At 45.6% G+C, this 15,356-nt stretch overlaps 1 protein-coding gene across 7 annotated transcripts in view; it reads right to left on the bottom strand.

Annotated features, from left to right (window-relative positions):
- Epb41l4b (erythrocyte membrane protein band 4.1 like 4B) overlaps window positions 1-15,356 on the bottom strand; it is a 154,546-nt gene that overhangs the window by 15,140 nt on the left and 124,050 nt on the right. For 2 of the 7 annotated variants that reach the window (XM_076934929.1, XM_076934931.1), the window contains exons 21-24: window positions 11,707-11,893; window positions 9,193-9,270; window positions 3,581-3,697; window positions 1,377-1,448 (exon numbers count right to left, since the gene is read on the bottom strand). In XM_076934929.1, the coding sequence (XP_076791044.1) occupies window positions 1,377-1,448; window positions 3,581-3,697; window positions 9,193-9,270; window positions 11,707-11,893 (454 nt within the window). The remainder of the gene's footprint in view (window positions 1-1,376; window positions 1,449-3,580; window positions 3,698-9,192; window positions 9,271-11,706; window positions 11,894-15,356) is intronic. The other 5 variants (XM_076934930.1, XM_034503638.2, XM_076934933.1 and 2 more) reach the window with 3 other exon arrangements.

Genomic DNA, 15,356 nt, shown 5'->3' with positions numbered 1-15,356 from the left:
CTATTTCCAATTGCCAAAAGTGGACATGGCCCAAGTCCCCATGAATAAGTCATTAGATAAACAGAGCACAGTAAAACCATACTTCACATGCATTCTACCATAAAAAGAAAGAAAGTGTAGATTCATGCGCCAAAGTGAATGACCTGAAAACATGATGCTAAGTGAAAAATGCCACTGGGCAGTGGTGGCGCACACCTTTAGTTCCAGGACTTAGGAGGCAGAGGCAGAAGGATCTCTAAGTTTGAGGCCAGCCTGGTCTACAGAGTGAGTTTTAGGACAGTCAAGGATACACAGAGAACACCTGTCTAGCAAGGAAGGAAGGAAGGAAGGAAGGAAGGAAGGAAGGAAGGAAGGAAGGAAGGAAGGAAGGAAGGGAAGGAGTTAGCACCAAAGGACTTATAAAGTAGGTTGTATTTATAGAAAATATCCAGAATCCATAAACACACACACATAGCTCAGAAATGATGGCTGGCAGAGGCTGGAGCCAAGAAGAAAATACTAAGTAACTGCACAGTGGGTGATACAAACATATTGTAAGTAAGCCAGGTGTGAAGGTGCATGCCTGTACTTCCAGCACAGGCTGAGATGCAAGACGCATAAACTGAAGGTTAGCCTGGACCACAGAATAAGATCCTAAAAGTAGATATGAAACTAGGGGAACACAGAGGGTTAGTGGGGATGGGGAGGGGCAAGACAAAGGGGGCTGTTCTCAACGTACAATAAACTTGTATGAAACCTTTTAAGACTAAATTTTAATTTTTAAAAAGCCTAAATGATCTGGGGAGATGATTCAGAGGATAAGGTATTTACCCTATAAATGTGGAGACTGGAGCTCAGATCCCCAACACCCACAAAAAATCTTGACTCTCATGGTGGCCTGCCTGTAATTCTAACTCTGAAGGTGAAGACAGAGTTCTAGGTTTGGCAAGTTTTTGCCTCAGCAAATAAAGTGGAGAGGTATCAAGAAAGACCCCCACCATCAACCCATGGCCTCCATACAGATGTGCACACATGTTCGTCTGCACAATGTATACACAAACCACAAATACATCCACACTCAAGAAGGTAGGCCTAAGACTAGTATAATCTTTAAAACTACCCAGACATTCAGTGAATTTCATGAGTACTTAATACACTGGAGACCTAGTGGAAAGGAAAAATTGAAAGCAGGTTTTTTTTTTTTTTTCTCATAGAAAATACTACTGGAAGGAGACAGAGGCAGTCACTATTCAATAAATATAGTAAATGCTATTCTGTGGTCTTTTAACATGGTTACTTTTCTGTGAATCTCAGTCCCAGGACCTCTCGCCCTCACAGCCTTCCCTGATGTGGAAGCAAAGGTCTACAATTTAGCTCTGCCATCTGTGTCTACTCACAGTGAACTGTGGTCCAGAGGTAAAGGGATCAGGAAACGGGTTCATCACTGGTTCTGCTGGGAACGTTTTTATCTTCAAAAAAAGAGAGAGAAATAAGGGGTTACCTTCAGATCAGAAGACATGTTTGAAGCCTTCGCTGGCACAGCTTTAGTACTGAGAGGAAGGATCCTGGGACGTTTAGGAGCCTTCATCTCTCTGCAGTGGAGCAGGAAGGCCTGTCTGTGCCAGAGTTACGTGGTATCACATGTTTGCCTTGCCTGGGACTCCACTTATATGGGGTCTTGCAGGCATGTGTCCAAAGCCTGTCCAAAGGCTACATTCAAGGTAAATAAGGAGGCAATCCTGGTGTACCTGGGGGTGATTTCTGAGGTCTTCTCCATGGCTATGGGAATGGCAAGAAGCATCTGAATAGTCTGCTGGGAACATAGTACATCTCAGCTGCTGGGGCCAACTAAATCAGAAGGCAGTCCCTGGCCAACGGTTTGCATTGTTCAGCCCCTGTACACTTGGAGCAGCAAAGTCTTGGGGGGTGTCCATGGGAGTATGAACAAGCCTGCCACTATGGCCTTTGGAAACAGAAAATAAGGTACTTGGAAGCATCCAGTGTGGCAACAGAAGAACACTCATTCTAGTGAGGATGGCATCCCAGACAGCAGGTAATCATGACTTTTATGTCTTTCTTTTTTCTCATTTTGGCTTTGGGTTCTTGGAAACCTTGGAAAGTGAGAATGCTTCTTTATTTGAGGCAATATATACCTGGAGGGCCAGAGGCCTGGTGACTGCGGCACTAGCTTTGCCTGTAGTCCTCAGGCCCAGAAACAGCTTGTATACCTGTGCAGGCACAGGCCATTGACAAAGCACAGAGGCCAGCCCTACCCAGGGACAGTGGTTTTGTGTCCTATAGGATCTTGCCTGTGGACTTGCCTAGGACAGTCCCTTGGTACTTTCACACTGTTCTAATAAGGATGGAGGAACAGGGACACAGCAGACCAGACCCAAATCAGGAGCAAGTTTCTAAATAGGCAGAGCAGCTGTCGGTCAATATGGGATAACAGTATCCTTGTAGTGTACATGCTATGATGCTCACCCCAACCCCGCTTTCTTTTCAGTCAAATCTGCTCAAACAAACATCTCAAAATTCCCAGAATGAACCCTAAGCTCCCAAAGGGCCTTGGGCCAAAGCATCACCCACTGTATATATTTTTTACTCTTTGCCTGGCCTAACAGGTTGACATGGCATTCTAAGACAAATGTTATATCAAAAAGAAATCTGCAGATAAGTTCTCAGGCCAACCAGAGGCTATTAATGAAACAAGTTAGCAGTCTCAAATAACAGCCTTCCAGTGTTTACATGTAAGTGACATTCCCGAGTGCCCTAACACTTACTGATCCAGCAGAACACGTACTGTGTTCTGATAACACATCCCAGCTCTAGAACCACTTCAGAAGGAGGCAAAAACCAAAGTCGCCCTATGTGACTCAACAGGGCCTAAGTAAATGAAACCCCAGACACGAAAATGGTCCACGTTCTCTGAAATGGTGACACACTGCAGGGGGCACACTTCCTAACACGAGGGGCGGAGGCCCACGGTACACCTTATGCTTGCTGGACTATAAATGGCCATGTAGGATGTGGCAATGAGAACAAGACAGAGACATCACAGTGTTCCACGGAAGGAGGAGAACAGAGGCATCACGGGCTAGAGGGATACCATCTAACAGGTGAAACTATGGATGAACATGAACACGCAGGAGAAAACATGCAGAGATGAAAAAAATATGCTTGGTCACGGTTAAGATGGTTCCTTTTACATTATCAGGTAGCATTCCTAGTGGGTCATGATGTCAGTAAGTAGAAGGCAAGGATGAGTTTAAAACTCTATTTGCCATGGGACAGACACTTAGGACCTCAGCTGGTAACTACCAGAACCTATAGTCCCCTTTCTCATCAAAGCTCCCAAGAAAGCCAACAGCTCTTGGTTTTTGAGAGCTATGGAGGAAGGGGTGGGAATAGGGGTGTGTGTCTTGGTTTGGCCAACCCTAGGTGGACCTCAAATTCCCCCATCCATCTTGGGGTGAGAGCACCCAATAGCAGGGCTGTCTGAAGGTCTGGCACCTCTGCATGCCCATCCAGCTGCTGCCTCACCTGGAGCTCCAGCCGCCTCACCTGTCCCAGCAGGCTCCCACCCTGTCAGGGTACCTACCAGCCTTGTTTTGATTGGAGGGTACATGCAAACTCCAGTGGTCTCTTCCTTCATGGGGAGAGAGAGTGGAGGAGAGCATCGAGAGTGTGCACAGTGGGGGCTGCTGGCGGGCTCTGCCTGCTCACGAGGAGAGGAGGAGAAAGGGGGAGGAAGAGGTGATAAGACAGGAGGAGAGAGAGGAGAAGGACAGGAAAGGGGAGAGAGACAGCACAGTGCAAGACGGATCTGGTGACCCAGACTACTCAAGCCAGCATTACCCATGGCTGCTTTTTAGCTGCTGTTAGCCTCTGGAGTGCTCACTGCCAGTCCCACCGATTACCCTCCTCTCTGTCTCTCTCTTCTCTAGTCTTTACCTCTCTTCTCGAATCCATTAGCAGAAGGATAAACCAAACCCCCCCTTCCCAAGGATAGCAGAGCCAAACTCTCTCTTTGTACCAGGAGCATAGGACTGGGAGAAGTCCACCCCCACCCCACGAAGCATCCCCAGGGATCTGAAGCATTGCCCAGGCCAAGTCACAAACAGCGCCATGAGTTAGCAATGTCAGGCATGGGACCACACACTTGAGAGCATTTGCCTTCTGTGCCCGGTGCCTTCCCACCCTCAGCCAAGGAAGGGTACTGCCTATGGTGTGCTGGTGAGTGAGAGGACAGCAAGAAAGAGTTACACTGCTAAGAAGCACAGAGGTCAGAATTTCATCCTTCTGGCTCTCTGCCATCTCGGTTCAGAACTCAGACAGAGCTGGTCCCACTTTCTTCACCCATGAGCCCAGGTTTAGGCATCTCCTACTGGAGGTGGGGTGCCCTGCAGCTTAGCTGGAAACACACCAAGCATTGCGGAGAAAGTGCCACACTTCTGGGATATCAGCACAGCCCCCAACCCTGGCCCTGAGGAGTGCCATGTGCCCAGCAAAGATACAAATGCTTGTTTAAGTGAGGATGAGGATGGCAAACAGAAGACATTCAGTGTTAGGAAGAAAGGACTGCTGAAGGGTTAATGTGGGCTTCAGAGAGGGACAACTCACTCCAGAGAACAAACACATGCATCTTTTAGCTCAGGAAACTTGGCAGCATCCCACAGTGAGAATTAAAATACAGCCTCTGGGTAGCTTTCACTAAAAAAGAATGATCAAGGAAATTACAGGCCTCCTTCCTTCTCCAGATCTATCTGATTCTGTCCTCTGACAAGCTGAGCAGCTGCCGGGGGGCTTCCCCAGCCATAACCTCCCCAACACAGATTTGCTTCATATTCATATTGCTCCTGCAAAGTCAGCCTCCCAGGTTCCGCCCCCTCTTTGCGGACTGTTTCTGAGTCCTTTCTTCAAAGCTAAGTGAATCCCTATTAGTCACCTGCAGTTAAGGTTTACCAGCCCACTTAAAATCCTCCTCCTCTTCTCTCCGGTCCTCAGGAGAAATCCTTCCTGCTTAACAAGTTACAAGATGATGCCTGCAGGAGGTTGGCTGGCTTCATGACCCCAGGGTGTCCACGATCCGGCTAGAACCAGCCACACTGGGGACACTCCACACATATCTCTGCACATAAGCCCCTGGACCTTTGCTCTTACTGATAGCAATGGGGAACTCAACATGTGTTTCATGAAGGAAATAAAATCTGTCCCAAATAACCAAGAAACATCATATCACCAAACGGTGAGAATTTGGACAGGTGATGATTAGGAATGACTTAAGGCTTTGTGCAGCGCTGGACTGTCATGGTAAGCGATGACCATTGCTTCAACACTTCTGACCTTTCTAAACAGTCACCTCAGTAGATGTAAGCAAAGGAATGTTCCCAGACTCCTACTAAATCCACACCCTTGACTCTTAGTCAATGAGCAGGGAACAAGGTATCAATAACCACCTTACAGGATACTTTGGATATGCCATATATATATATGTATATGTGTATATATATATACACATATACATATATATATATATATATATGTATATGTGTATATATATATACACATATACATATATATATATATATATATACACTTTTGAGCTTTAAAATGTGATTCTTTAGGGGAAAGAATCTTGGCATTGATAAATAATAATGGAAGTGTGGTGTGTGGGAGGGGTTCTTTTTCATAGGCTTCCAAAGGACACTGATCGTTTGGAGAGGGGAGAAAAAAGTGAGGCAGATAGAGAAGGAAAGACAGTCCAGAATACTGAGCACTGGAGAGAGAGTGAGCTAGTTCTCACAGAATCTCAATGGAGCATTCCTGAATGAATGCCAGAACATCTGGTCTTTTCTCTCCAGTTTCCTTCTAGTGCTGGCCTGAGGATTATGAGTTGTCATTGAAGTCTCAGCCAGAAGACATGTGGGAACTAGGCCGAGGCTGTGACCTTGGGGTTGACTACGGGTGACTATACTTGCTGCTTGATAAGCATCAGCAGAGAGTTTTAACATTCTTGTCTGGTAAAGTACAACCTTCCCCTTTTGAAGAAAGACCCAGAGAGAGCCATCCAACTTGGATTAAGGCTTGAAGACCATCCCAGAGCTTCTTCCAAGGCTAGGCTCTGGAGGTAAGGCTGAAAGGTCCAGGGACCTGGCAAGCTTAAATGAAGAGGGACCACTTAGGAAAAAAGAGACACATCCTGACTCAGTTACCTGACATAAGTCTTGGGTTCTAGCCTTAGACCTGATGCCAACCTGCTGCGTGAGCTGCAACAAATGGGTATCCCTGTGTAAGCCTTGGTTTCTAAGTCTGTAGGGGCAAAACAGGTCCCAAAGCTCCAGTCCTACTGACAGGCCAGATACAAGCCAGGCATGGGCTGTGTTTACGTGGTAGCACGTCAACCTCAAGCCCAGGACACTGAAGTGGACACAGTGACTGATACAACAGAACTTGGGAGCTGAGTCCACTCTTTTCCTGGGCTGTCTAACGGCAAAGTGAGGCAGACGCTGCTCTATAGGAGCAGAAATAAAAGGAGACCAGGTGAAGGGAAAAGCAAACTGCCAAGTCCCCTTCCCTCCCTTGCACTCTTTGGCACTCATGGAAACGGGATTGACTTGCAACAAGAAAAGGTCAGAGCCTACGGTGCCAAGACACATCCTCTGCAGAGCCTGTGTATTCGTACTTGGTCATCCCAAGGACACAGACACTGGACCTCCCTCCGTAGCCGTCTCACTGCAGCCCAAGGACCTCAGTCTCCTGGATCCCAGTTCACAGCTGAGTCAGAGTTGTCCAGAGATGTAGAGAGGTATCCCACAAGGGGAGTTGGGGGTGACAGTCCCTGAAGGAGGAAGTCACTTGGCAGATCTCAAGGAGTTACCGCCACACGCTGTTTCTTTTCTAACCCAAGTCTGCAATATCCAAGCCAAGATCGTTTGATTCTACAAGTAATCAGGTCTATATGACCAAACACATGCTTTTGAGAGGAACCCTATTATTCTCGCATAAAGTCATGACATATTTTTAAAAATAAATTGACTATAGTTCTTAGATCCACCAGGCCCTTTGGTGAATTAATACTTTGTTCATGCTTGCTTGCTTTTGATATATAATAGTTGAAGGCCTTTTTAAAGTCAGGCTCTCACACTGTAGCCCAGGCCTGCCTGGTGCTCATAGCAATCTTTCTCCTCAGCCTCCCAAACACTTAGATTATTGCCTATGCTACTATGCTTAGAGAAGATTTTTTTAGTTGTCAAACTTCCCTTCATACTGTAAAATCCAGTGGCCCCAGACAGGGGATAAGCAGTCACACAGATGCATGCGGAGTCCTCTGTATCATAACTGGACAGCTTGGAAGTTGCCATCAGTCTAACTCACAGGGATAGCTTTACCTGGCTTCTAATTCCTGCTAAGCACATTTCCCTACACACGGTCCCCAGAACGTAGCTGACTCCGCTCTCTCCTTCACAGATTCTCAGGATGCCCCCTAAGAGTTCCCAGATCTCTCTGGCTGGCTGTCCTCCAGAACTGGATGTTCTCAGATGGCTGCCAGGGCTTCCATCTTTCACAAGGTACTCCTAAACAAGAAGCTTCGGTGGAGATAGATCTGGTAACTCCTGACCTAGGCATGATACTTTCTGACTTTCTCCCACAATCCCTGTTCTCTTCTTCATCCTGGAAATTACTTCTTTTAAAGTGGCAAATTCCCTCAAAGATGAGGCCAGATTTTTTTCTAACCCAGCACATAGAGCTCAGTTGTGTGTGTGTGTGTGTGTGTGTGTGTGTGTGTGTGTGTGTGTGTGTATGTGTGTGTGTATGTGTGTGTCTCAGCTGTTCTTAGACTGGCTAGGCAAAAGAGATAGCTGTAGAAATGGCAAGTACTGTGTCAGTCCCTCCTCTAAAAGCTGATGCCCAATGACTCTCCCTCCGGCCTCTCTCTGGGCATCTCCTGTGAAGCTTACATGGTGCTTGGCCATTTATCAACCTGACTTTCTGGCCACCCTTGAGCTGCCCTCTAACCTGGAGCTATCCCATAACTAAATACCAAGCTCTCAGGAGATAGGTTCTGACTTGATTCATATCTTGCCTCATAGCCCAAATGGTGATTTATGTGTACCCCAAGGTGGACCATGATTTATGCTCAACTTTATCGAGATATGACTGAGCCTAGCCAAAAGTTATTTCCAAGTTTGCCTGACCATCCAATAATATTTTACATATATTCATGCTGCCTTCTAGGCTCAATGTCTCTCTCTGTCTCTGTCTGTCTGTCCATCTGTCTGTCTGTCTCTCTTTGTGTATGTGTGTGTGCGTGTTTCCCTTCTTTCTTCTTCTCTTCCCCTCCTGATAACATTTCTAAGACAAACAATGACATCCTGACATCTCGCTTTAGGGAAGACAGGATCCGATCCGATCCGATCACAAGATTCTTAAATGGGGAGCAGAAAGCAGAGGATGCAGCTCAGCTGGCAGATGCTTGTACAGTGTTCAGGAAGCCCTGGGTCCAATTCTCAGCACTGCATAAACCAGGCATGGCAGTACACTCCGGAACTCAGAACTTAGAGGTAGGAAGATCAGAAGTTCAAGGGCATCCCTGGCTACATAGCAAGTTCAAATTTAGTCTGGGCTACCCAAGACCCTATCTCAAAACACAAAACACACAATGATTGTGTGTGTAAACAGCAGCCAGAGACTAAAGTGAGAACTTGCCTGCCTGACTCCCTTAGTGCTCAGTCCTCTAAAAAGGGCTTCTCACCTTCAGGAATCCCACGAGGGCCACTATCCCTAAGGGAAGACCTGTATGCAGAGGAAAGATGGTGGTAGGGGGCATAAGGGTCTGGAAAGTCAGAGAAGAGCCTTGAGCCAGTGTTTCAGACCAGATGGATTGCCAGAAGCAACAGCAAGAGATGGGTGGGCATGCAGGGCACAGCCCGGGGAGCCAGGAAGCTGAGACCCAAGCATGAAGGAGCCCTGCTACGCTTGAGGAGCAGCAGACAGGCGCAGGCGGGACCCCTGCAGCCACCCTCTGAGGAGAAGGAGCACCCCTCCATCAAGGGCCCCAAAGGGTGATGGAGCCCTGCCATCTGACCCTCCTTGAGAGCTTCCAGGACTAACGGAAGCCCTCCAACAGCAGTGACCCCTTCTCCACCCTCCCCCTGCCAGGCGCATCTGTGGTCTGTGGCTTTTCTGCTTTTAGAAAAATGAGAAGTTTACCAGAGGAGTGGCTTCTGTAAAGTCCATCAGCAAGTCGCCTGGCCCCAGGGTAAAGGTGCCTCCATGGTCAGAGGGACTCTGTGAAGGGAGGAAAAAGGTCCCTGGTTAGTGATACCCAGAGCAGATGGCAGGACTCACAAGGGAAGAGGGTATAGTTTTCTACCACTGAGCTGCTCAGTGTACAACTCCCTCCTTCCTCCACCCCACCCCCACTCTGACATACTCCTCCCTCAGCAAATAGGCAGGCCGAACCCCAACTTTTCCCTGAAATCTTCATGGATAGAAGTAGGGTAAGATGCAGGATCTGTACTTTTTAAAGGACAGACGATTTTTTTTTTTTTACTGGTTCTGGGGAAATGCTTTAAAGAGTCTGTAGAATACATAAATAGAACAAAGAAGCCATCTCTCATGGGGAGAGTCAGGAGACCTGAGGGAGCTAAACTGACCAGCATAATAATAGGAAGGAGGCTTTGGAGGGTTGTTGAAACCTCTGAAGATTGGTCAAGACAATGTTTTGTCCTGTGCAAAGATGGCCACAAGAGGGAGCCCTGGAGCTTTGGGGAGGATTCTGTAGCTCCCATTCCACACTCTTCTCTGTGTTATCGCAGCCTGGTTTTTTAACCATCTGTGGGCTACATGAAAGGAGCCTGCCTCCCACGTGGCAAACTATAAGATGAGCCCCGATTCCAGGCAGTGGTGGCTCATGTCTATAATCCTACCACTTGGTAGGCTAAGGCAGATCTCCCAAGAGTTCAAAGCCATCCTGAGTTACATAGTAAGTACCAGACCAGCTTGCTATGTGGCAAAACTCTACCTCAAACAAAAACAAAACTCAAAAAAATGATTCCAGGATTCAGTCCATAGAATGCTGGAGAACCTCAGCCTGCTCCAGTCTATGCTAAGGGATCCAAACACATTCTTGGGTCTATTTTAGACATATGAGGAAAGGCTATCGGGAAAGATGGACCTCGTTCATGCAGGATATGGGCCTGGACCATTGCTGTTTAGATGCTGCTAAGAATCGTGACCCTGGAAGCTGCACAAGCTTCAGAGATCCAGTGGCTCTCAGGAGCCCCAGTGAGGTTTCCTGTACAGATCTGAGAGCACTGATGCCAATCCCCTCTTCAGGAGGAGAAGTAAGGTTTGGGGAATATGGGTCTTGAAGAGACTGCCCTGTCAGAGCTATCACTGGTGTGTGACAGCAGGAGCTGGAATCCACTGGACTCCCATCTTGCTGTCTGGGAAGCCGTTCCCTGTACACACCTTTCCTTGAGAAGTTGCATGGACCGCAGCCATCTTTGGCTCAGCATGTGCTTGGACAGGATCAGGCTCAATTGTATTTGAACCAACTGCCAAAGATTGGCCATTGACAGTCACATGGAGAAAAGCCAGAATGGTTCACGTAAAGCCTCCGTTATCACCATCCACGTTTGCAATTTCCTGAAATTTCAGGCTGACAGAGTGATGTTTCCCATTTCCAAACCATTAACACACTTTATCCATAAGGTATGGGATGAGAACATGTCTATGTTTTTCATTTCTCCAAGTTGTCCAGTATAGAATGCAGCCGTGGGCTACTGCTCCCCCCTTAGTTTTGTGGTATTTTAAGACGGTTTAAAACATTTTTAATCTTTAAAGTTACACTCATTTGTTGTGTGTGCACACACATATGTGTACATATGTCGCAGCGTGGGTGTGTGTGTCAGAGGACAACTCTGGGGGCCAGTTCTCTCCTTTCACCATGTAGGTCTTGGGGATCAAATTCAGGTCATCAGACTCGGTATCAAGCACCTTTAGTCACTGAGTGATCTTACCGGCTCATAAGATAGAATTTTGTTTGCTTATTTGTTTGTTTTCAAGATAGGGTCTCACTATGTAGCCCTGGATGGATGTCCTGGAACTCATTAAGGAGACCAGGCTGGCCTTGAACTCATAGAGATTCACTTGCCTCTGACTCCCAGACTGCTGAGATTAAAGATATATGCATCCATACCAGGCTTTAAAGCCATCCGGGGAGACATGGTAATATAAAACAACACTACCATCAAGTATCCCTTAAGCATTTCCTAAAGCACAGTGCATCCTTTTGTCCTAGATCATAAATTATCTCTCATAAATGGTTGCCATATATTTTGGGATCAGGATATGTGAAAAATATATTTTGCTACTTTTACTTTTAATTACCAACACTTTTTTCCCTTGGAATCAACCTTAATCTCATTAATTTAAACTGGCTTTGCTCATTTAGAAACAGGTCTCCTGCTAGACTTGAACTCACTACAAAGTGGAGGATGAGCTTGAACTTCTGATCCTGCTGCCTCTACCCCCTGAGTTGGAATTATGGGTGTGTACTGGGAATCAAATACATGGCTTTGACTCTACCAGCTGAGTTAAATCATCAGTCTGGTTTTACAGCTTTTAAATGCATGCATGCAACTGATCATGCAAAATGTAAACGCCCAAGCTGGATGCTATTCAATAAGTGTGTATTATGCCTGGGGCTCTTTCCCATACCTTGGCCCCTGGGGACAGTGGGCTCTTGACTTCTGACTTCTGAGGCGAGCTGACTTTCTGGATTTTGGGGGACACCAGCGACACAGAAACTTGAGTAGCAGACATCGTGGTGTTTGTGGTTGTGGCTGTGGTGGCTCCCACTGCCTCAGCAAGGTCTGGAGGGAGGTCATCTTCATCACTGCGGTTACTAAAAGCACATGAAGCTCTGCTCATTACAATAATACACAGGATGTGAGGGGTTCAGGGAGGGGAGGGAGGCGGGGCCAAAGCAGGAGGATGGGGCTTTCCAAATTGGTACCAACTCAATGTCCAGCATACAGGATCCAAGAATGAAAAAATTTGGGCTGGATTTTCTGCCACTTTCCTGTGTGTGTGTGTGTGTGTGTGTGTGTGTGTGTGTGTGTGTGCATTGTGGTGAACCACACATAATAATTTATTACTTTAACCATTTATAAATGAATGATTCCATAGCATGACATCATTCATAATTGTGTAGCCATCCCACTATATATCCCCCAGTCTTGCATCAGTTGTAACAAAAACTGGTTACTGAGCAGTAACTCCCCATGGGCCCCTCCCACATCTCCCAGCAACCGTTAGTCCAATCTTGTCCCAGTCTCCAGGATCTTGCCTTTTTCTGAAGCCTCACAGAAGCATAGAATGCTTTCAAAGTCCAACAGTGCTGCGGTATACACCAAAATGCATTGTTGTTATGTTGGGAAATTCTCCATCACATGGCCAACACTCTACTTTCTTAGCTATGTCTCTGCTAGTGGGCACTTGGCTGGACACTCACATCACAGTAAGTCACAGTAGGCAAGGAAGGATGGACACTTCTGCGAGGCTACAGAAATGAAACTCATGAACCATCTCTCTAACCCTTTATTTTATTTTTTTCAGGCTTTTAAATTTATCTTTTATTTATTTTATTTATGTGTATATGTGTGTATATGTGTATGTGTGTTCTTGAAGGCCAGAAGTATCAGGTCTCCACAGCTGGAGCTGCAGGCTACATGATATGGGTGCTGGGACCCCAACTCCAGTATTCTGCAAGAACAGTATGAACTCTGAACTTCCCGGGACATCTGCCAAGCCTGGTTTTCACTTTATATTTTAAAAAGTTAGTCACACAGTGAGTGATGCAGAAGAATATTTTTTTATCCTTATGTAAAAACACTTTAACCCTAAAAGCAGAGTCACTATTTGTTTTTGCATAAAAAGACATTTAAAAAGCAGAGACAATTTCTAGTCTATTTGGCGTTCTATAGGCTTCTTGTATGTTTATGGGCATCTCGTTCTTTAGATTAGGGACATTTTCTTCTATAATTTTGTTAAAGATATTTATTGGCCCTTTAAGTTGAGAATCCCCACTCTCTTCTATACCTATTATCCTTAGGTTTGGTCTTCTCATTGTGTCCTGGATTTCCTGAATGTTTTGTGTTAAGAATTTTTTGCATTTTGCGTTTTTTTTTCTTCTTTTTTTCTTTTTTCTTTTTCTTTTTTTCTCTTTTTTCTCTGTGTAAGCCTGGCTGTCCTGGAACTCACTCTGTAGACCAGGCTGGCCTCGAACTCAGAAATCCGCCTGCCTCTGCCTCCCAAGTACTGGGATTATAGGCGTGCGCCACCACTGCCCGGCAGCATTTTGCGTTTTCTTTGAGAGTTGTGTCAGTATTTTCTATGGTATCTACTGCACCTGAGATTCTCTCTTGTATCTCTTGTATTCTGTTGGTGATGCTTGTGTCTGTGACTCCTGATTTCTTTCCTAGGTTTTCTATCTCCAGGGTAGTCTCCCTTTGTGATTTCTTTATTGTTTCTACTTCCATTTTTATGTCCTGGTTTTGTTCAATTCCTTCACCAGTTTGGTTGTGTTCTCTTGTAATTCTTTAAGGGATTTTTGTGTTTACTCTTTAAGGGCTGCTACCTGTTTATCTGTGTTTTTCTCAATTTCTTTGAGAGTGTTATTTATGTCCTTCTTAAAGTCCTCTGTCATCATCATTAGAAGTGATTTTAAATCTGAATCTTGTTTTCCTAGTGATATGGGGAATTCAGGACTTTCTTTTGTGGGAGAACTAGGTTCTAATGATGCCAAGTACCCTGGGTGCTGATGCTTATGTTCTTGTGCTTGCCTTTCGCCATCTGGATCTCCTTAGTGCTACCTGCCCTGTCTCTAACTGGAGCCTGTCTTTCTTATTATCTTGGTTGTATCAGAACTGTTTGGGGTGGGTGTTACTACTGGGGTTAGAGCTGGGGCCCAAGATCTGCTCAGTCCTCAGGCCCAGACAGGAAGGAACCAGTGTTCCGGGCCAGGAGTGACTTCCTGGGTCCTAGTGGGTCCCAGTTACTCCCTGTTTGGGGCTGGTTTTCTCCTTACCTAAGATACTGACCAGGTTAGAGCTCCTAGGAGGCCTGCTTCCTTTGGGTTCTGTGAAATTGGGGGCACAGCTGCCGCCTGGGATCTGCTCTGTGCTCAGGCCCAGACCGGAAGCCAGAGACAATTTCTTACAGTAGAAAGTCAACCCAGAGTGTCTTAAAAAAGCTCCAAATTCTTCTTTCTAAAAAACTAATCTTTGGTTTTTTTTATTTTTCTCTCTGTGTATGTACATGTCATGTGGTTACAGATACCCTCAGAGGCCAGAAGAGGGCACCACTAAATACAGACAGTTGTAAGCCACCCGAATGAAGGCACAGGAGTGTCCTCTGAAAAAGTAGCAAATGCTTTCAATCACTGAGCTATCTCTCCAGTCATATATATATTTAACATTAAATATCTATATATTATAAATATTAATACATATTAAATATATATTTACTTTAAACAGATATATATTTTAAAGTCTTTTGTCTTAACTTATACCTTATATTAAGGAAACATTTAAAATTCAGTAAGTCTCCAGCTTTACTCCAGTTTAGGAGGTAACTGAGGTAATTCATGATGAATTCATAAAACGTTGTTTTATGGATATAGCCCAGGCTAGCTACAATCTCCTGATCCTCCAGCTGTTGCCTGCCAAGTACTGAGATTGCAGGCATGTGCCACCACACTTGGTTTACAGGACACATTAACAAGTTTTTGTGAAGAATTTTGCCTTAAAACTCTTTTGCTGATGGCAGTAGTGCGAAAGTAAGAGGACTTAAAAACACACACACACACACACACACACACACACACACGAGCTCATTTGGTGATTAAGTGAAATCTTTTCCTTTCCTGTGGTTAGTCATTATTTAATAAGATTACCTATCCCAAATGGGTGACAATAATGTTTTGAATTTTGAAATGAAAAGAAACACAAACCCTGGAAGCCTTATCCTGGAGGGCTGGAGAGAGGTTTTCATGGTTTAATTTGTTCCCCTGAGGTCGTTAGAGCTGTTAATTATCTGACTCCAAGCCCTTCTGGCTTTCCTAGACACACTGGTGCTTTCCACACACCCCAAGGTTCCCATCAGGGTGACTTGTGCCTGCTCTCAGGACCCCTTGAGCATGTACATGTCTTCCTTCACCTCCCCACGAGGAGCTAATGACACATCTGTGCTGGCTGTTTGGGGCTTGCCTCTGGCACTGTACCCCAACATTTACTTTGTATCCTGAATCCTATACTTTTTTTTCCTTTTCAGAAACACAACCTTTGGCCAGACCCTTGTAAAAAAAA

The sequence above is a fragment of the Arvicanthis niloticus genome, chromosome 5 (assembly GCF_011762505.2).
Source record: "Arvicanthis niloticus isolate mArvNil1 chromosome 5, mArvNil1.pat.X, whole genome shotgun sequence".
Taxonomy (NCBI): Eukaryota; Metazoa; Chordata; class Mammalia; order Rodentia; family Muridae; genus Arvicanthis; species Arvicanthis niloticus.
The sequence above is the reverse complement of the archived record's forward strand: the minus strand, read 5'-3'. Positions and strand labels throughout refer to the sequence as shown.